The sequence below is a fragment of the Astatotilapia calliptera genome, chromosome 8 (assembly GCF_964374335.1).
Source record: "Astatotilapia calliptera chromosome 8, fAstCal68.1, whole genome shotgun sequence".
NCBI classification, from domain to species: Eukaryota; Metazoa; Chordata; class Actinopteri; order Cichliformes; family Cichlidae; genus Astatotilapia; species Astatotilapia calliptera.
In genome coordinates this window covers 2,792,348-2,814,928 of record NC_137429.1, presented here as the reverse complement: position 1 = coordinate 2,814,928, position 22,581 = coordinate 2,792,348, and the positions used below count along the sequence as shown (strand labels likewise).

Here is a 22,581-nt window from a genome sequence, read left to right as displayed (position 1 = left end):
CTCCCAAACGTCTCGGGTGTGATGAGACTCGAGCTTGGAAGTGTTTGTTATGCCATTTGTCAGTAATGGTTAGAGCGCCACCTAGTGGGAGGACTATAATGATGATTGAATGAGATGAAATGTTAGCTGGTGGTTAAATGCATGAATTCCATCAATGTGACATCAGATCGGAGGTGCTGGTTGTAGGTGTTGGGCGTGGCTCGACGCGATGGGGTGCGAGGGCCCTCATAACGCTGCTTGCAGCTTTAATTAGGGCCCGAGCACCGAGAGTGCGAAGGCCCTATTGTATCTGCTCCGTTTCTTATTATTATTATTATTATTCAGGCAAAACAAGGGCCTTTTTGAGGGCCTAAACATGCTCAAAAACTCATGAAATTTTGCACACATGCCAGGTTTGGTGAAAAATTTTGTATTTTAATGGTTTTACATATGAGCACTGGGAAATGGCTCTACAGCGCCACCTATGCCTTGTTAAATGCAGCCCTACGACCACATCGTTTGAGCTACATGTATGAAATTTGGCACACATGTGTATCATGCCAAGACGAACAAAAAAGTCTGTGGGCCCATTGACGCAAACCCAACAGGAAGTCCGCCATTTGGAAGAGAAGGTGACATTTTGGCTCTAATTTTGCCATTTCCATGCCTCGAACTTTTGCGAACTCCTCCTTGGGGTTTCATTTCATAACCTTCAAATTTGGACAGTGTCAACTACACCCTTGTGCCATGTTAAATTGCGGAGCTTTTGAGTTTTCACAATACTATGAGGCCGTGGCGCCATGGCGAATTTCGATGACTCGCCATGAAAATCTTATTGCCTCTCATTTTGTCATACATTTTCTGACCTTGACCAAAGTGAACACATATGATAAGGCTCCACCCCTGAACATATTTCAACTGCCATATTTGACATAAAGGACAGCGCCACCTAGTGGGAACAGGAAATGTCATGTTTTACACTTTGGGGTACAGTATAGTGATGGGTGACATCTGCAGCCTCAAATTTCTCCAGGAAAGCCTTAAGGAGTTGGTCTTGGGTTCCAGTGAAAACTGTGAGTTTTCGCCAAAGGGTGTGACCCCAGCAGCATGGCGAACTTTGATGTCACGCCATGAAGAAACAAATTAGTATAACTCAATGAAATCCAGTCTGATCAGTACCAGACTTTACAGGCATGATGTCAGACCCGCCCTGAACAGATTGATGTGCCCATTGTCGGAAATACGGACAGCGCCACCTAGTGGCAACAGGAAATGTCATGGCTTTAACTTTGTTGTACTGATTTTCACAGGTTGATCGTGGCCACCTCAAAAGCAGTGAATATCAACATCAGTCCCTCGTGATGCTTCAGTGCAAAAATTGTGACTTTAAACTGAACGGCGCACCCTGGTGGCAACGCGGTTCATCATGAAAGATGAAGTGGCTTTTGAGGGGCTTGGAAAGTTTGTAGAGGCTTGAAATTTGGCACACACCTCCAAATGGATGAAGGCATTGTTGTTATGTAACCATTTTCCTTGAATAGCGCAAAATGGCTCCACAGCGCCCCCTACAATATTTCAAAACCACAGCCCCTGCTCTGTGTTCTATGTATGATTCTGAAACCTGGTAAGCTTATAGGAGATATCAAGATGTACAAAAAAGTCTCTTGGAGCAATATCCCAAATCCAACAGGAAGTCAGCCATTTTAAAATTAATGTGTAATTTTGATGACATTTTCCCCCCTTTTCAGGCCTCATACTTTGACGAACTCCTCCAAGGGATTTCATCATATTGAAGCATTCTTCAGTGTGTAGAATCTAAAGACCTTTGTGATGTTAAATTGCGAAGGTTTTTCCGTTCAGGGAAACGGGGTGGTCATGGCGGCACGTAGAGTTTCAATCACTCGCAAAAAGCAGTAATCTGCTGTCACTCAAAAACACAATGTCCAATCTCTCCCAAAGGTCGCAGGTGTGATGAGACTCGAGCTCGGAAATGTTTGTTATGCTATTTGTCAATAATGGTTAGAGCGCCACCTAGTGGCATGACTATAATCCTGGTTGAATAAGATGAAATGTTAGCTGGTGATTAAAAGCATGAAATCCATCAATGTGACATCACATCGGAGGTGCCGGTTTGAGGTGTTGGCAGTGGCTCGACGTGCCGGGGGTGCGAGGGCCCTCATAACGCTGCTTGCAGCTTTAATTATTATTATTAGGGCCCGAGCACTGAGAGTGCGAAGGCCCTATTGTATCTGCTCCGTTTCTTATTATTATTATTATTATTATTATTATTATTATTATTATTATTATTATTATTATTATTATTATTATTATTATTATTATTCACCCCAAACAAGGGCCTTTTTGAGGGCCTAAACATGCTCAAAAACTCATGAAATTTTGCACACATGCCAGGTCTGGTGAAAAATTTTGTATTTTAATGGTTTTACATATGAGCACTGGGAAATGGCTCTACAGCGCCACCTATGCCTTGTTAAATGCAGCCCTACGACCACATCGTTTGAGCTACATGTATGAAATTTGGCACACATGTGTATCATGCCAAGACGAACAAAAAAGTCTGTGGGCCCATTGACGCAAACCCAACAGGAAGTCCGCCATTTGGAAGAGAAGGTGACATTTTGGCTCTAATTTTGCCATTTCCATGCCTCGAACTTTTGCGAACTCCTCCTTGGGGTTTCATTTCATAAGCTTCAAATTTGGACAGTGTCAACTACACCCTTGTGCCATGTTAAATTGCGGAGCTTTTGAGTTTTCACAATACTATGAGGCCGTGGCGCCATGGCGAATTTCGATGACTCGCCATGAAAATCTTATTGCCTCTCATTTTGTCATACATTTTCTGACCTTGACCAAAGTGAACACATATGATAAGGCTCCACCCCTGAACATATTTCAACTGCCATATTTGACATGAAGGACAGCGCCACCTAGTGGGAACAGGAAATGTCATGTTTTACACTTTGGGGTACAGTATAGTGATGGGTGACATCTGCAGCCTCAAATTTCTCCAGGAAAGCCTTAAGGAGTTGGTCTTGGGTTACAGTGAAAACTGTGAGTTTTCGCAAAAGGGTGTGACCCCAGCAGCATGGCGAACTTTGATGTCACGCCATGAAGAAACAAATTAGTATAACTCAATGAAATCCAGTCTGATCAGTACCAGACTTTACAGGCATGATGTCAGACCCGCCCTGAACAGATTGATGTGCCCATTGTCGGAAATACGGACAGCGCCACCTAGTGGGAACAGGAAATGTCATGGCTTTCATTTTGTTGTACTGATTTTCACAGGTTCATCGTGGCCACCTGAAAAGCGGTGAATATCACCATCAGTCCCTCGTGATGCTTCAGTGCAAAAATTGTGACTTTAAACTGAACGGCGCACCCTGGTGGCAACGCTGTTCACCATGAAAGATGAAGTGGCTTTTGAGGGTCTTGGCAAGTGTATAGAGGCTTGAAATTTGGCACACACCTCCAATGTGACGAAGGCTTTGTTGTCATGTGATCATTTTCATTGAATATCCCAAAATGGCTCCACAGCGCCCCCTACAAAATTTCAAAACCACAGCCCCAGCTCTGTGTTTTATGTATGAATCTGAAACCTGGTAGGCTTATAGGAGATATCAAGATGTACAAAAAAGTCTCTTGGAGCAATATCCCAAATCCAACAGGAAGTCAGCCATTTTAAAATTAATGTGTAATTTTGGCGACATTTTCCCCTCTTTTCAGGCTTCATACTTTGACGAACTCCTCCAAGGGATTTCATCATATTGAAGCATTCTTCAGTGTGTAGAATCTAAAGACCTTTGTGATGTTAAATTGCGAAGCTTTTTCCGTTCAGGGAAACGGGGTGGTCATGGCGGCACGTAGAGTTTCAATCACTCGCAAAAAGCAGTAATCTGCTGTCACTAAAAAACACAATGTCCAATCTCTCCCAAAGGTCGCAGGTGTGATGAGACTCGAGCTTGGAAATGTTTGTTATGCTATTTGTCAATAATGGTTAGAGCGCCACCTAGTGGCATGACTATAATCCTGGTTGAATAAGATGAAATGTTAGCTGGTGATTAAAAGCATGAAATCCATCAATGTGACATCACATCGGACGTGCCGGTTTGAGGTGTTGGCAGTGGCTCGACGTGCCGGGGGTGCGAGGGCCCTCATAACGCTGCTTGCAGCTTTAATTATTATTATTATTATTATTTCGGCAAATGAATTGGCCGTTTGAGGGCCTAAACATGCTCGAAAACTCATGAAATTTTGCACACGCGTCAGGTCTGGTGAAAATTTACGTATTTTAATGTTCTCAGACATGGCCAGGGAAAATTAGCTCAGTAGCGCCACCTAGAAAAATGAAAAACGCGAGCCCCCGGTATGGGTATGACCTACATGTTTGAAAGTCGGTACACCTATATAATGTTCAGAGTCGAACAAAAAAGTCTATTATGGCAATGTCCTAAACCCAACAGGAAGTCCGCCATTTTGGATTGAAGGTGACATTTTGGCTCTGATTTTACCATTTCCATGCCTCGAACTTTGACGAACTCCTCCTTGGGGTTTGATTTCATAACCTTCATATTTGGTCAGTGCCAACTACACCCTTATGCCATGTTAAATTGCGGAGCTTTTGAGTTTTCACAATACTATGAGGCCGTGGCGCCATGGCGAATTTCGATGACTCGCCATGAAAATCTTATTGCCTCTCATTCTGTCATACATGTTCCGATCTGGACCAAAGTGAACACATATGATAAGGCTCCACCCCTGAACATATTTTAACTGCCATATTTGACATCAAGGACAGCGCCACCTAGTGGGAACAGGAAATGTCATGTTTTACACTTTGGGGTACAGTATTGTGATGGGTGACATCTGCAGCCTCAAATTTCTCCAGGAAAGCCTTAAGGAGTTGGTCTTGGGTTACAGTGAAAACTGTGACTTTTCGCAAAAGGGTGTGACACCAGCGGCATGGCGAACTTTGATGTCACGCCATGAAGAAACAAATTAGTATAACTCAATGAAATCCAGTCTGATCAGTACCAGACTTTACAGGCATGATGTCAGACCCGCCCTGAACAGATTGATGTGCCCATTGTCGGGAATACGGACAGCGCCACCTAGTGGCAACAGGAAATGTCATGGCTTTAATTTTGTTGTACTGATTTTCACAGGTTCATCGTGGCCACCTCAAAAGCGGAGAATATCACCATCAGTCCCTCGTGATGCTTCAGTGCAAAAATTGTGACTTTAAACTGAACGGCGCACCCTGGTGGCAACGCGGTCCACCATGAAAGATGAAGTGGCTTTTGAGGGGCTTGGAAAGTTTATAGAGGCTTGAAATTTGGCACACACCTCCAATGTGATGAAGGCTTTGTTGTTATGTGATCATTTTCATTGAATAGCGCAAAATGGCTCCACAGCGCCCCCTACAATATTTCAAAACATCAGCCCCTGCTCTGTGTTTCATCTATGAGTCTGACACTTGGTAAGCTTGTGTAAGATATCAAGATGTACAAAAAAGTCTCTTGGAGCAATATCCCAAATCCAACAGGAAGTCAGCCATTTTAAAATTAATGTGTAATTTTGATGACATTTTCCCCTCTTTTCAGGCTTCATACTTTGACGAACTCCTCCAAGGGATTTCATCATATTGAAGCATTCTTCAGTGTGTAGAATCTAAAGACCTTTGTGATGTTAAATTGCGAAGCTTTTTCCGTTCAGGGAAACGGGGTGGTCATGGCGGCACGTAGAGTTTCAATCACTCGCAAAAAGCAGTAATCTGCTGTCACTAAAAAACACAATGTCCAATCTCTCCCAAAGGTCGCAGGTGTGATGAGACTCGAGCTTGGAAATGTTTGTTATGCTATTTGTCAATAATGGTTAGAGCGCCACCTAGTGGCATGACTATAATCCTGGTTGAATAAGATGAAATGTTAGCTGGTGATTAAAAGCATGAAATCCATCAATGTGACATCACATCGGACGTGCCGGTTTGAGGTGTTGGCAGTGGCTCGACGTGCCGGGGGTGCGAGGGCCCTCATAACGCTGCTTGCAGCTTTAATTTTTATTAAAACTGGTGAAAAGGTCTCAGTTCCACTTCACAGCTGATGGACCCATTTGACAGTTGTTGTATTATTTACCTTTCTTTAGTTTAAATCACAAAGTAGAGAGCAGTTGCAACAGTCAATTGTAGTAATTTATGGATAAAATAATGCCCAGCCATGTGTAAGTTAGTGCCATCAAATATTAAGTTATTGTGCCATCTAATAGTTTTTACATAATTCTGTGGGAATAATGGTAATTTAATAGGCTACAATAAAATTTAAAATAATTTAACACTTACTTCTCCTGACTTGTGTTAACACTGATGTTGCTCGTGGAGGTACAAATACAACCATTTTGAGAATTCTGGGGTCAGGTGGTTGAAGGTTAGTCACTGGACGCATCCCCACTCCGTTTGGCAATCTTGGATACGGAAATCTGAAAAACAATAAGCCATCGAGATATTCAGAGTTATACCCCACAACGCGTGAGACTAATGGTTCTTATAAATACTAATTTTGTGTTTGCGCATGGTTCTGTTTTCTGTTGGGCTCAACTGATCCAAAAACAGATACTAGCCATGGAATTTAATCTTTAAAATGTATACATGACTATATACAAAAACATACAAATTTGGACAAGGAAAGACTTACCTGTTTGCTCCACTCAAAGTGGCGCCAAAGGCAGCTGGACCTATGACTTGTAACGGTTTTTCCTTTGTAGCCAATGATGTCATCACAACTCTCTCATAGCTGGAGGAAACAACAGAAACATCAAAATGTTAAATTCGACATGACAAGTGCTGGTGGCATTAACGATGAGGAGCATATCAACAGATGGTTTATTTTAAACCTACAACAATGAACGGCACAAATATAAATATGTTTCATTTCATGCCATTGGTTGTGTGTACAGACGCTGGAAGAAAAAGTCCAAACTGACTGTATCAAAGTTTGTTAGTTCTGAGCCAGTGGCAACAAAATGCAGCATTACATTTATCTTAAAACCAAACTAGCAGCCTGAATATATGCAAAACATTTATAAATTTAGACATGGAAGGACTTGCCTGTTGAAAGAACGAGGTGTATCAGTGGTAGCTGGGGCTGGGACTTGTGAAGGCTTTTCCTTTGTGGGCGCTGATGTCATCACAACTCTCTCATAGCTGGAGGAAACAACAGAAACATCAAAATGTTAAATTCTACATGACAAGTGCTGGTGGCATTAACGATGAGGAGCATATCAACAGATGGTTTATTTTAAACCTACAACAATGAACGGCACAAATATAAATTTGTTTCATTTCATGCCATTGGTTGTGTGTACAGACGCTGGAAGAAAAAGTCCAAACTGACTGTATCAAAGTTTGTTAGTTCTGAGCCAGTGGCAACAAAATGCAGCATTACATTTATCTTAAAACCAAACTAGCAGCCTGAATATATGCAAAACATTTATAAATTTAGACATGGAAGGACTTGCCTGTTGAAAGAACGAGGTGTATCAGTGGTAGCTGGGGCTGGGACTTGTGAAGGCTTTTCCTTTGTGGGCGCTGATGTCATCACAACTCTCTCATAGCTGGAGGAAACAACAGAAACATCAAAATGTTAAATTCTACATGACACAACTGCTGGCGGCATTAACCTTCCTCTCTGACTGTTCCTATCATATGAATCGATCAAATGAAACAACATTTAACCCACAACTAACACTGTTGTACAGATCAAACATCAAAGCACACATTAATTTGTGAAGCTTGAACCCTTTTTAACATTGATAAATACACATTTTTAAAATTACACCGCTGAACAGCACAAAGTTAATGTGTTTTTTCATTTCACACCATTTGTCTTAGAATGAAGTTGGTTTGGAAACATATTCAGCGATGCTTCATCTCCTGCTTTGCGTTTGTGTGGGCGCCCCATGCTAGCAGTTTCCAAGCATTTTTCCCCCCCTTTTCATTGAGGGGGGGGGGCACACTTTGGGAAGCTCTGACATAATCACAGAGTCTGGAGTACACAACGATGTTCTCATTGTAAGTGATTATAAATTCCCTTTCACATCTTTCCTTCACCTACATACTGAAGACATCAAATATATGAAGCAAGATGTATGTAATTGTGTAGCAAAGTAAAAATTGATAAATAATCCCAAATATATCTTATATTTTACATTCCTGAAAGTAGCCACCCTTTGCTTTGTAGACAGCGCTGCAAATGCTTGGCCTTCTCTTAATGAGCTTCATGATATAGTCACCTGAAATGGTTTTCACTTTACAGGTGTGCCTGCCAGGGTTCATTTGTGGAATTTCTTGCTTTCTAAATGTGGTTGGGACTACCAGTTGTGTTGTGCAGAAATCAAGATGGTACACAGCTGACAGCCCTATTTGACAACTGTTAGAATTCATATTATGACAAAAACTATCAGCTAAGTAAAGAGAAACAACAGTCCATCATTACTTTAAGAACAGAAGGTCAGTCAGTCCAGAAAACTGCAAAAACTTTGAATGTGTTCCCAGGTGCAGTCACAAAGACCATCAAGCGCAACGAGAAAACTGGCTCGCATGAGGACCGCCCCAGGAAAGGAAGAGTCACCTCTGCTGCTGAGGATAAATTCATCCGAGTGACGAGCCTCAGAAATCACAAGTTAACTACACCCCAGGAAAATGCCACACAGAGCTCCAGTAACAGACACGTCTCTACATCAACAGTTCAGATGACACAGTGTGAATCAGGCCTTTATGGTCAAATAGCTGCTAAGAAACTACCACTAAGGAAAAGCAACAAACAGAAGAGATTTGTTTGGGCCAAGAAACACAAGGAATGGACATTAGACCAGTGTAAATCTGTGTTTTGGTCTGATTAGTCCAAATTTGAGATCTTTGGTTCCACCTGCCGTGTCTTTGTGTGATGCAGAAAAGGGGAACGAATGGTCTCTACATGCATGGTTCCCAATGTGGAGCATGGAGGAGGTGGTGTGACGGTGTGAGGGTGCTTTGCTGGTGACACTATTGGGGACTTATTCAAAATTGAAGGCACACCGAACCAGCTTGGTTACCACAGCATCCTACTGTGACATGCCATCCCATCCGGTTTGTGTTTAGTTAGACTACCAATTATTTTTCAAAAGCACAAACACACCTCCAGGCTGTGCAAGGGCTATTTAACCAAGAAGGAGAGTGATGGAGTGCTGCGCCAGATGCCCTGGCCTCCACAGTCACCTGACCTAAACCCAATCAAAATGGTTTGGGATGAGATGGACCGCAGACTGAAGGCAAAAGGGCCAACAAGTGTTCAGCATCTCTAAGAACTCCTTCAAGGCTGCTGGAAAACCATTTCAGGTAACAACCTAAAGAAGCAAAGGTGCCTATTTTGAAGAATCTAAAATATAAACCATGTTTTAAGTTATTTCACACTTTTTCAATTATTACATAACTCCAAATGTGTTCATTCATAGTTTTGATGCTTTCAGTGAGAATCTACAATGTAAAGAGTCATAAAAATAAAGAAAAAAAAACATTAAATGAGAAGGTGTGTCCAAACTTTAAACTGGTAGTGTACATATACATGAACATGTATTCATTCGTATTCAAAACATATGGAATTTCTTGACATGGAAGGACTTGCCTGTTGGCTCCATTAAAAGAATGACTGGTGCCAAAGGTAGCTGGAGCTGGGACTTGTGAAGGCTTTTCCTTTGTGGGCGCTGATGTCATCACAACTCTCTCATAGCTGGAGGAAACAACAGAAACATCAAAATGTTAAATTCTACATGACAACTGCTGGTGGCATTAACCTTCCTCTCTGACTGTTCCTATCACATGAATCGATCAAATGAAACAACATTTAACCCACAACTAACACTGTTGTACAGATCAAGCATCAAAACACACATTAATTTGTGAAACTCGAACCCTTTTTAACATTGATAAATACACATTTTTAAAATTACACCGCTGAACAGCACAAAGTTAATGTGTTTTTTCATTTCACACCATTGTTTCTGAGACCAGCTGTAACAATGCAGTAAAAACATGAAGTAAGATGTGCATTTTGTAGTCCATCTTCTGGAAATTGTAGTTGAAACAGTGTCAAATTATTATGCCATGCACATCAACGCAAGAGGGATGATAACCACCAAGATAAATGGGAAGGGAGACTAGATGGGAGGAAATCAGAAGTGTTATCTTTGAAAATGTAGTGATTTCCTTAAATTCAGCTGAAAAACTGCCCCAAGTATCCTTGCTGGCTACAGGTAAGCCAATAACTGTTCTTTGTGACAGTGCCGTTACTCGCACAGTTATCCAAAAGGAAGCTGGTGGTCATGTACTTCCATCTAACATACAAGTAAGCAGTTGCAATGGCCTTGCTGACTGTTTGCGAATGCTGCTGCGTTCCCTCCCTGAGAAGGTTGATCCAGAGACTGATCGAAACTGCTCTAACCAAGGTGTCTGTATAGGTTCTCAGTCATCCAGGTCATCGTAGTCAAAGGAGGGCTTATATCTGGGACTCTCCACCATTTGACCTTAGAACTGAAGAAGCGTCTCGGATGAGAGGTGAAACGTCTTCAAGTAACTTAAAGAAGTCCAGACGCTTTTCTTTGCAAGCTCCTTTGACTGCTCTAACCAAGACCATCATGTATCACCAAATAGGGCAGAAGGTGGACGACTGCACAGATGACCTATGATGACACTGCAGACAGCACTGGGGTGTATTTAGGGCTGCCACGATCAGTCGACAAGTCACGATTACATCGACTAATTTAATAGCCGACGCGTTGTTTGAAGCTTTGTAAGATCCTGAAAGATGCAGGAATAAGTAGTAGGATTTCAGAGTGTAAGAACGGCCTGAAACAGAAGGTTGGAGCAATGCATGTACAAGGATGCCAGCTACCATTAAACGCCGAAGAAGAAGAAGAAGAAGAAGCAGAAGCAGCAGCAGGCTCCGGTATTGTAGCCGTGTACAAATTCAGGAGCCGCATCTTTCGGTGGCTGCATTTGTAGGCTCATTACGCTATTGCGACGCAACGAAGGCTGTCCAAATTCGTAGACACATAGCACGGCCCAGCCAATTCCAATTTCCAACAATGGCAGCAGCTATTTAGTTTTAATATTACTAAACTTTTAGCATATTTTCAAGCAAGAATGTAGCTGTGTAACCTTCAAATATCTGCTCGGTTTATCAAGACATCACATTTTTGCATAAGTGCTCCGACGTTTTCGGAGACGTCCGTTACCCACCAGCTCGATAGCTAGCCGGGGGACTCAAGGCTCACTAGAGCTGGTGAGAACCGCAAACCCCCTGTGGTCTTTCACTACTCAGGTTAAACATGATATATAAGTCACTTAGATAACAAAAATGTTACCGTTTGGCTTTCTTCAGTGTTTTATTTGTTCCTGAGTAAATCAGTTTGGCTGAGATTAAAGTTACAGTTTTCACACAGCTGAATAAACATCAAACAGAAAACTGATTAAACAAATGTGAGAATTTATTCCAGTGTCCTATTATATTTTAGTGAGCAAGGAGCAGATGGCTGAGTTTATTAAACACCACTGAGACAATCTGCAAATTCCATTAAAAGTTTAATAAACTATCATCTTATCTTTATTTTTAGTTAGCACATACCTTAGACACTTAAAGCTGTAAGCTAATGATAGTTATATAAGAGCAGATGCATGCTGGTGCAATAAGCTGTACGCTTTATGTCCAGTGGATGCATAATCTGATTAGTCGACTAATTGCAAAAATAATCGGTGAATAGTCGACTATCAAAATAATCGTTTGAGGCAGCCCTAGGTGTAACGCAATAATGATGGTGGAAAATACTAAGACGCTACAGTGCCACAGCTCGGAGTTAAGCCCTTTAACTAATACCTAGTCAGATTGCCTCAGCACGGTTTTCAGGGTTTTCCATTAGATCATATTACTTGGTAGCAAGTACTTTTTAGTACATGCTCTCCCGGGGTTTTGAGAAACCATCCTACTCTGACAAATCGTCCTACCCGTATTATAATTTGACGGTGGCTTGTGACTAAACCCTAACCCTACCCCTAACCTAACCATAACATAACCTGAAGAAGTATTCCGAATGGGTGAGAGAAAAAGAAGTTAATGGTAAATAAATGGTAAATGGCCTGTATTTGTATAGCGCTTTACTAGTCCCTAAGGACCCCAAAGCGCTTTACACAACCAGTCATCCACCCATTCACACACACATTCACACACTGGTGATGGCAAGCTACACTTAATGTGAGTTTGGTGTTGTGCGCATGCGCCGTGTCTGCGCAGAAACATTGGGTAGGATGTTTTTTGAGGTAGGATGGATTCCCAGAACACATGGGTTTGTCACTACCCGATCCGTACCGGAAACCCGATCGGTACCCCGCATGCGCAAATCTTACGTCACTTCCTCTCTTTGCCAACATTCAATATATTTGAATGATACGGTTAGCGCCCAGTTAGCTCCTAGCATTTCTCAGCAGCTCTGCCTCCTTTTCGACTACCGGGACATTTAAACAATGAATAATCGGTATCCGCAACAAATTTTTGCTTTTTTCCTCAACAGAGAGCGTCCACCGATTGAACAACAGCGCCGTAAAATAAGAAGAATGGTGCCTAATGACAGAGTTAATAATACAGACTTTATAATATGTCACGTGAAGTAGAGCAGGGCGATATGGCCAAAAATATTTATCACGATATATATTTGAAAATTTGCGATAACGATATAACCGACGATATAATTGATGCGAGACAAAATACAACTCCACAACATTACTAGCGCAAAAAGACAACCTTCCATTTATTTTCACTTAAACAAGAAGCTGGTTTTTATGTACATTAAAGCTTTATAAAAATGTAACAGTGCAAATGCAAATTCCTTGCTGAAAGTTTAACCAAAAGGCATTTCCAGTAGAAATGGGCTGACATATCCTGAGCATAACCATGTATAATATCCACTGAAGTTAAAAAGAGGTGCTTTGCAACATTAAACTGCAGTGTGCATTACGCATTTTTCGGACCATAAGGTGCACGGGATTATAAGGCACATTAAGCGAAACAAAGCAGTCAGATAAATCAAACTTTATTAAACTCATTCTTCTTGCTTCCTCCAATTCTGTACCATTGATTCATTAATGTTGAATTCTCTGGCAGCTGCTCTATTCCCATGTTGCTGCAGTATATTAATGACTAACCTCGTATTGTGGATGGATTATCTCAGTTGTTCTCCTGACTGAAGTTTGGTCCGTTTACAGCATCCTGCCATGCGATTGCATTTGTCTCTAACCATGAAGAACCTTCACGTTAACTTTTATAAGTGGAAAAGTGTTAGTGTTCGTCCTCCAGCTTCACTGTTTATGTTATGCTAACATAGCTGTGTCGCTAGCAATCACGTAGCACATCATTATATACCAGCTAGCCCAACTTCAGTAACCCTGCAAACGTCGCTGCTGTTTAGTTTCCTGTCTTCATTTATGTTGGAAGTGATAGCAGAGCTGTACGTTTGATTTTTTTCCGAAATCTCTCAGTCAGAACATGCAATATCATGCTTAGGTAACTAGCGAAACTAGCGAGCTAACTTCCGCTAGCTTCCTGCTAACTTCTAACTCCGTTAAATGTAATAACTTTTGTTTTCATGGATGCCTGGAAGTTAAACTTTATAGTTACACCTGGTAAAGCAGCAATGCTGATCGTTTTATTAAAGATGAAAGAATTTAGACAGTTTTTAACTCTAAGTGATGCTGCATTGTTGTTTGACCTGAAGCATACGGAGTTTAGGACCCAGATTACTCCCAGATTTAAGAGCATCTTAGTCCGACAAATATGACAATAACAACGGCTGCTTGCATGTTCTGCAAAAAAATGTGCTTTGTTGTGTATCTGATGGACAAACACCAAACCAGTTCCACATCACGGAAGTTGCACCATTTTTACAAACCAATTCTGGTTCATCTGTTTCACTCAACAATCGGCCATGTGCGTATGAAAACAAAGGCACTGCGCATGCGCGTTTTACTCCCATTCTATCGCGATATTTCATTTTCCTATCGTTGCCTAACATTATACCGGTATTACCGTGAACGGTATAATATGGCCCAGCCCTAACGTGAAGATTCAGCAGCCAGATGAAGTGTTTACTGGCAATTGACAGTAATAGTGGACATCATCACCATTCCAACAATCCTCTCCTCACAGACAAGCATAAACACACTCAATTATCACTAAATCAAATTTAACACACGTTTGTAATTCAGTTTACAATAGGGTTCATTCGCTAAGTCAGCAGGTGGCGGTATCCTCGTACACTGGGGAGTACACTGCCATTAAACGAACAGAAGAAGAAGAAAACCCCTGCACATGCGCGGTACGGATCGGGTAGACCCGATTTGTACGGTCTGACTTTGCACATGCGCAGTAACGATCTGTCACTATCTTTTTATTTTTGTCGACATTATATTAAATGTTTCATTATCGGAAACATTTTAAGAGATACTTGTTATTCTTAACATCTTAACAGATACTCTGACCTGTAACTATCGTAAAATGCTTCGACCGGAAGTAGACACCTTTCGCGCATGCAGGGTACGGATCGGGTAGTGACTGTCACTACCCGATCCGTACCAGAAACCCGATCGGTACCCCGCATGCGCAAATCATACGTCACTTCCTCTCTTTGCCAACATTGCGACATTCAATATATTTGAATGATACGGTTAGCGCCCAGTTAGCTCCTAGCATTTCTCAACAGCTCTGCCTCCTTTTCGACTACCGGGACATTTAAACAATGGATCATCCGTATACAAACAAATTCACGCTTCTCTCCTCAACAGAGAGCGTTCCCCGATTGAACAACAGCGCCGTAAAATAAGAAGAATGGCGCTTAATTACAGAGTTAATAATACAGACTTTGTAATATGTCACGTGTAGATTCATCAGCCAGATGAAGTGTTTACTGACAATTGACAGTGTAAGCGGACATCATCATCACTATTCCAATCAATCTTCTCCACACATGCAAGCATAAACACACTCGACTATCACTAAATCAAATTTAACAGATGTTTGTAATTACGCTAATTCAGTTTACAATAGGGTTCATTCGCTTGGTCAGCAGGTGGCAGTATCCTCTTATACTGGGGAGTAAACTGCCATTAAACGAACAGAAGAAGAAGAAAATCCCTGCACATGCGCGGTACGGATCGGGTAGACCCAATTTGTACGGTCCGACTTTGCACATGCGCAGTAAGGATCGGGGAGTCCTGATCCGTAACTATCTTTTTATTTTTCATTTTTGTCTACATTATATTGAAATGCTTCATTATTGGAAACATGTTAAGAGATACTTATTATTCTTAACAGATACTCTGACCCGTAAATATCGTAAAACGCTTCGACCGGAAGTAGACACCTTTCGCGCATGCGGGGTACCGATCGGGTTTCCGGTACGGATCGGGTAGTGACAGTGACAGCTTTTTTTTTATTTTTTTATTAACAATTGGAACAATACAGTCACAAACAAAATAATACATTATAGTGCAAATGAACTCTCGTGGAGGATAAAAAAAAAAAAAGAACATAGTCAATACAACAAAACTAACAGCAAGGATATGGGGGGAGGGGGCTAGACAAAAGATCCACAGTATTAATGCGGAAGAAATTAAAAGGAGCACAGGTTGATACACAATATAGGTAATAATCAAAACAGTAGCAAATGGGAAATGTCATCATAGATTGCGGCAAATCTGCTTGACTTCAGTTCTTTAAGTGACATGAAATAATGTTTAAAGTCATTGATGAACCAAGTAAAGGATGGTTTTCTATTCCTCCATTTACAACAATGTATATGGTATTTACCTAACAGGATGACAATGTTAATCACAGTAGAGACAGATGGATGTTGTTTAGCCATATAGAAAATAATATCAGAAATACTAAACTGGGGAATATCGTTGATCTTGAGGGATAACCAGCTGTGTAGTTCTAACCAAAAGGCAGCTGACACAGGACATGAGAAAAACAAATGGTGTAATGTTTCACAGGCTGAATCACAAAATGCACACTGGTTAACCTCAAATTTAAACCTCCTCTTTAAAAATTCAGACACAGGATATATATTATTAATTATCTTGAAATGAGTTTTTTACTTTTGGGGAGACAGGCCACTGAATGAATTTTGAGAACGCCTTTTCCATGAGTGACTGGTCCCCATGAAGGGCCTGCAAATATCTACCTGAGTTAAACCCCTGGAAAAGAATAGATTTAAAATTCACACTGATAAATTTATTGTTACATTTACTATCATTTAGGATGCAGTTACCAATTTTTAGGTTTGGCAGTGCTGGATTGACCTCAGAGTGTAGCATTGTGTTGCGTATCAGCTGCCTTAGGGCCAAAGGGATAGCACAGCAAACTTTTCTGTATTCTTTTAATGGACAATTAAAGTTGTGTCTCTTTGAGAAAGACACGTAATCCAATAGAGCACCACTCAAATCCAGCAAGTCAGTTACAAACAAGATACCACTCTCAAACCAGTTCCTGATAAATAATGTCTTTTTGTTAGCAGTTATCACTCTATTGTTCCATAGGGTCGACATATGAGGAGAAAAGTTGTGTGTAAACATCATTTTCCAAAAATGAAGAATCTGTTTGTGAAAATTAGAGAGTGTAACAGGTATTTTACTAGTCTCAAAGTCACATTTTAATAGAAAATCAATTCCTCCTAGTTCCTTAAATAAAGATCTGGGTATATGAAACCACATGGAATCAGACTGAGATAAGCAAGCTCTGAGCCAGTTGATCTTAAAAGTTCCGATCATTGATTCAAAGTCTAAGGCTCTGACACCACCCTTCTCATAATCTTTAACCAACTGTGATCTCTTAATATAGTGGGTTTTGTTTTTCCATAGGAATTGAAAAATAATTGAGTTGGCTTTCCTAATATTTTGGGGAGAAACATAAAGAGAATGACATGGGTAAATTAATTTAGAGATACCTTCAGCTTTGGAAAGGATGACTCTGCCAAATATAGTGATATCCCTGGTCAACCAACGACTAAGGGATTTCTTCATGTCGACGATACGATTGCAGATGTTGTTGTCTTCTCTTCGGGACATATTTTTAGAAATCACTATACCTAAATATTTAACTTCCAGTTCAACTCTTATAGAAGCTATATTAGAATCAGAACACGTGTGAATAGGTAACAATTCACATTTGTTAATATTCAGACATAGTCCTGACGCCTGGGAGAATAATGAGATAGTGTTAAGCGCTTTAGCTACCATGGATTTATCTCTTAAAAACAGTGCAGTATCGTCAGCAAACTGGCTTATTTTGAATTCCTTGTCAAAAATGTTAATACCATACAAATCAGGGTCTTTTTGGATGATAAGTGCCAGCAGTTGAGTGGTTAATATGAACAATTTGGGGGAAATAGGGCATCCCTGACGGATACCTCTCTGCACTTCAAACCTAGGTGTCATTCCAGGGTTAAGCGAGACAGAGCTAGAAATGTTACTGTAAAACATTTTGATCACATTACAAAAGTTATCCCCAAAACCCAGGAAATTCAAGGCTTTAAGCAGGAAGGGATGTTCAACCGTGTCAAAAGCCTTATAAAAGTCCAAAAACAACACTAAGCTTTCTGTCTTTATATACTGGCGATAATCAAGCATATCAAAAATCAATCTAATGTGATTGTGTATATGTCTTCCTTTTATAAACGCCGACTGACATTCATCCACTAAATGTGTTAAACAATCATTTAAGCGGTTCGCATATACATGAGCCAGTAATTTATAATCATTACACAGAAGGGTTATGGGTCTCCAATTATCCAGAAGTAGTTTGTCTTTGTTGGGTTTTGGAATTAAAGTGATTAAACCTTGTTTCATTGTAGGTGAAAGATTAGTTGATGAGATACATTCTAAGTAAGCACTGTAAAGAGTTAATCTAATGTCATGCCAGAAAAAGGAGTAAAATTCCACTGTTAGCCCATCAATACCTGGTGATTTGCCCCTGGGCATTTGTCCGATTGCCTTGTCCAGCTCTTCGATTGCAAGTTTACTCTCCATACGAACCTTTATATCCACATCCAATGTCCCATTAAGGCCTCTAAGACTTTCCAGAAACACAGTGCCATTCTCCATTGAATAGGTTGACTTGTAAAGGTTACTGTAAAAATGAAGTATTTCCACGTTTATTTTGTCATGGTCCTCAGTCAAAACCCCCTTGATATTCAGTGATTGAATCTTCGTATTTGATTGTCTGTATTTTTCTAAATTAAAAAAGTAGGAAGAGTTTTTCTCACCCTCCTCAATCCACCGGGCTCTTGAACGAACATAGGCACCATTGGCTTTCTCTAAGAACATTTTGTCTAGTTGAGATTGAAAAGTGTTTAGTTGTATATGTTCGTCCAGAGATAAATCCTGTTTGCAGCATAGCCTGTTAATTCTTTCAATAATGCTTTGTTGCTCCTGTCTTTTCTGTTTAGCAATGGATTTGCTAATTTGAATTGCTACCTGTTTAACTTGGAATTTAAACCATTCCCATTTGCTCACATGTGACATATCTAGTTTATCAATTTCCACAATTAAATTTCTCACTTCAAGGCAGAAGTTGTCATTATGCAGAAGGTTGTTGTTGAATTTCCAAATAAGGGATTGATGTTTCACCTTGGTTAATGAGATGAATAAGGAAATCAAACAGTGATCAGTTAGAGGGGAAGCGGAGATTTCACACTTAGAAATGTTGTTGATCAAATTGTTAGAGACTAACCAGTAATCAATCCTGGAACACTGACCATTATTAGATGAATTAAACCAAGTAAATTGAGATACAGATGGATTTTTCAGCCTCCAAGCGTCACAGAGACTAACTTTGTTGACCAAATTAAGGATACTTTCATCGTAACTGTGGCATGAGGTCCTGGATGGAAGACGATCTACAGAGGGATCAGGAGCTACGTTAAAGTCTCCCCCCACAACAACTTTGTCAACAAGATAGAGCAATGGAAATTGAGCTAACTGTTCACAAAGGAAGGTTAGAAGTTTCTTATTCTGAGCTCTATTAGTATAACCATATACACACAGCAGAATGTATTTTGAACCATTAATCTCTGACACTATCATCAGCCAATGACCATCAGAATCACTTTTACAGTCTATGACATTTCCCGGAAACCTATTAAATAAAATCATCACTCCAGCTGAGTGAGACGTACCATGACTAAAGAAAACAGATTCACCCCACTGTGTTTTCCAGAACTTTGTGTCTGCCTCTGCCGAATGGGTCTCTTGTAGAAAGACACAGTTAGCCTGTTGCTCCTTGCAAAAAAGAAAGATAGCCTTACGCTTCACAATGTTTCTTAGCCCCCTGACATTCAAGGAAATAACAGATAACATATAACACTATTACAAAGGTATTGGGGAAAAGAAAAAGAAACTTAAGAAGACACGCAGGAACGAGCAGCCGTGTCCTGTATAAAATAACTATTCAGTGCAATAACCCTTAACAACCGGGAAATTTTAAATTAAATGACATGCTAAGCAATAGGCTTAATCAACAGCAGCATACCTGAGAGGTGTAAAAGGTCACACAAAAGAAAATCAGTTCGGGTCCACTCTTTGGTTATCAATCAGAGCGTAGCCGTCCTTCAAAAACGCTCCCTTTCCCTTACTCCTGGCATCCTGGACCAGCGGCCACAGCTTAACTCGAGCCTCCCGATCTTCCTTGGAGAAGTCTTCCTTGAAGTGGATGTTCATCTCCTTGCAAACCCTCGCATGCCTCGATTTCTTCCAGACGTCGTCCCGGACCGTTCTCATGCCAGACTGGATAATTATGGCTCTCGGGGACCCGGAAGATGCAGCGTTCCCCTTCTTTCCCAGCCGATGAACAGTATCAACAGTCTCTCTCAGTTTATCCACAGACAAGGGCACAACTCTGGTGAGAATCCCGATAACTGACTCTCTCGTGTTTTCATCATCTTTCTCAGGAAGACCAGTCAGCCTTAGGTTCCATCTCCTCTTATATCGAGCATGTTCCTCACAGGAGCTGCGCAGGGATTTGTTTTCTTTCTGCAGCTCACCACCTTTCTCCTGGAGTTCTACTATACTTTCTTTATTTTTTCTTATTTCCGCCGTGTTCATGTCAATGCGCTTTTCAAACTTACGCAGCAACGCCGTCTGTTCATCCATCTTTTGCGTTAACACATTGACTGCTTGCAAGATTGCTGCAGCGGTGTCCTCCTCCTCCAGCGGCTGCGCTCGCACCCCTCTTGCTTTCTTCGGGTTAGGGCTTTTCGTCGGAGTGTGAGCCCAGTTGATTCTGGAGTCCTTGGAAGTCATGTCAGTGATCTCCAAATCTTGAATATCCTCCTCGTCACACGCCTCCCTCAATACCGAAACGTTGTAGTCATGATCCATCGTGATCATAGGACAAGTATCAAAATTAACCCCGGACAAATTACAAATTAAAGCTGGTTTACAGTTAGTTCTCCAGTGGCTGGTTGAAGTGCACAAAAAGCGCAAAAAACGGGTTATTGCTTTTAATAAATTCAGAGTTTCAGGACAAAAAAAAGCCAAAAAGTTCGGACGCCTGCAGTAAAGTTGCTGCTCACTCCGCCATCTTGTTTCCTCTCTCGTGACAGTGACAGCGTTCCAAGCGATCTGAACAGGTACTGAAATGTGACGTCATCCGACTGCATGCCACCGATTGGCTGGTCAGTAACCCTACCCACTAGATGAGTAATGCGAGCGTCTCGTTCAAGAAAAATAAAGCCGCCATTACTGGGTTGTAGAAAAAGGGGCTTAAGCGATTAGATTAGAGAAGACGGCAGGAAGAAAGCGATACGTGTAGAAAATGAAAGGGACCGATACAGACGAGTGCGCCGGAGAAAGCTGTGAAAAACGGAGAAAAAATAAAGAACAAACGTTTTGTGCAAAAAGAAAAGTGGCCATTGAAAACAGAGCAATGCCTCCACACAAAAAAGCCATGCAATTTTCTCCACAGTGAACATGCTCAAAGCTAAATGTCATCCCAGCTCATGAATGGGCACCTCCACATGTAAGCCCGGGTTAAAAAAAATAATCCTGGAAGGACAAGCTGGAGCTCAATTATTTTAACGAGCAAACAAGTGGGGGAGTTGATTAAAGGAGCGGAAGAAAATGAGCCCCTAAAACTGTTCACAGCAGTCACTTGAACGTGCACAGTTATCACGTTTCAATGGTTATAATGTGTGTACGTATAGTTCTATGTTGCTTGACCTCTAAATCCTGGTTGAGTACCCCTGTACTAGTACACCACGTAGCTAACTGTGTTTCCTGTAAAACCGTCTCACACGTTTCTGTTCCCAGCACAGCGTTGGAAAGATAAAGAGGCTCGAAGGGACGTTAACACTGCTTCCTCGCATGCAAATAAACGCAATTGTTACGCTGTGTCTCACTTCGTAATTTTTCTAACAGTAACACCGATTCACGCGTCGCTTTCGGGCACAACTTGAATTACCTGTCCAGCAGAAAGCAGGCCACTTCGGCATCACTCTGAAAACTTTTGTCCCTCTTCAGCGAGGTCCACCTGGAGAAGGCGACGCCTAAGAACACTTTCGTTTCTTCCAGTTTTTCCTCTTCGTGCCCCAGCTTGTTCGACAGCACGTCCTTGATCTTTTCTCCTGAGAAATAATAATTATGATCCTGCATTTTTCCAAATGCGGACACTCAAAGTCCCCACGACACCACAAAAAGTTAAGGCACAAGCGACGATTCTTCCATGAGGACGATAAAAACGACTAGCACATGACCAAAACAGCAGCGTGTCCCTCAGTCCGGACTTTGTTTTGTTCCCCCTTGCAACACACATCCCCCAACAGAAAGTTCCTACCCCTGAATTTTACCCGAAAGCAGTGTCCTTTCTGGGTGTGACCTGGTAAAGGGTGTGTAGCTCACTCAGATAATCTGATATTTATCCAATATCAAATAATTTAAAAAAGAAGGTAGGTTTCCATTTTTAAAAATTTCAAATTGAATAAAAAGAGACCTGTTTACAAAGTTTGAAAGGTGAATAAAATAAGAGCCTCAACGCAAAGTGAGACCAGTTTTCTCTAAAATACCAAAAGTAAGTTAATGCAGAATCTAAAATGGCTTAGTAAAATAGTAATGATTCATTAGAGGGGAAATATGCATAAATGATCTAAATTATTAAGGTAAGAAAGTTATGATAACATATTCTTCACTGATCGCGAGTATAAGGAACGTCGGGAAGCATCCATACACCACCTGGGGCTCTTGTTTTTTTTTTCATTTGATTAAATGTTTTTTTAAAGACATCCACTGTTTACTGTCATTAAGGCAGCATAATCAGTCACATTTAAACCACTCATACAGCACCTCAAATCCGCAGCCAAATTAGAATCACTAGTTGTATCAATAAGTACATCTCTGGACTGTGCGAGGAAGCCAGAGTAGGGCTAGGTATTGATTTTGATTTCTGTAATTGATTCAATTCCAATTCACAAGGTCCCGATTCAATTCAATCCGATTCGATTCAACTTTAACTC

General features: G+C 41.0%; 1 protein-coding gene across 2 annotated transcripts in view; it reads right to left on the bottom strand.

Annotated features, from left to right (window-relative positions):
• LOC113027979 (uncharacterized) overlaps positions 1-21,899 on the bottom strand; it is a 35,267-nt gene extending 13,368 nt beyond the window's left edge. Inside the window, exons 1-6 of one of the 2 annotated variants that reach the window (XM_026177856.2) lie at positions 21,534-21,899; positions 9,657-9,761; positions 7,513-7,608; positions 7,103-7,198; positions 6,690-6,788; positions 6,338-6,474 (exon numbers count right to left, since the gene is read on the bottom strand). In XM_026177856.2, the coding sequence (XP_026033641.2) occupies positions 6,338-6,474; positions 6,690-6,788; positions 7,103-7,198; positions 7,513-7,608; positions 9,657-9,761; positions 21,534-21,724 (724 nt within the window). In that variant the 5' untranslated portion in view covers positions 21,725-21,899. Of the gene's footprint in view, positions 1-6,337; positions 6,475-6,689; positions 6,789-7,102; positions 7,199-7,512; positions 7,609-9,656; positions 9,762-19,604; positions 19,747-21,533 lie in introns of those variants that run through there. The other variant, XM_026177857.2, reaches the window with a different exon arrangement.
• Positions 21,900-22,581: the final 682 nt, after the last annotated feature.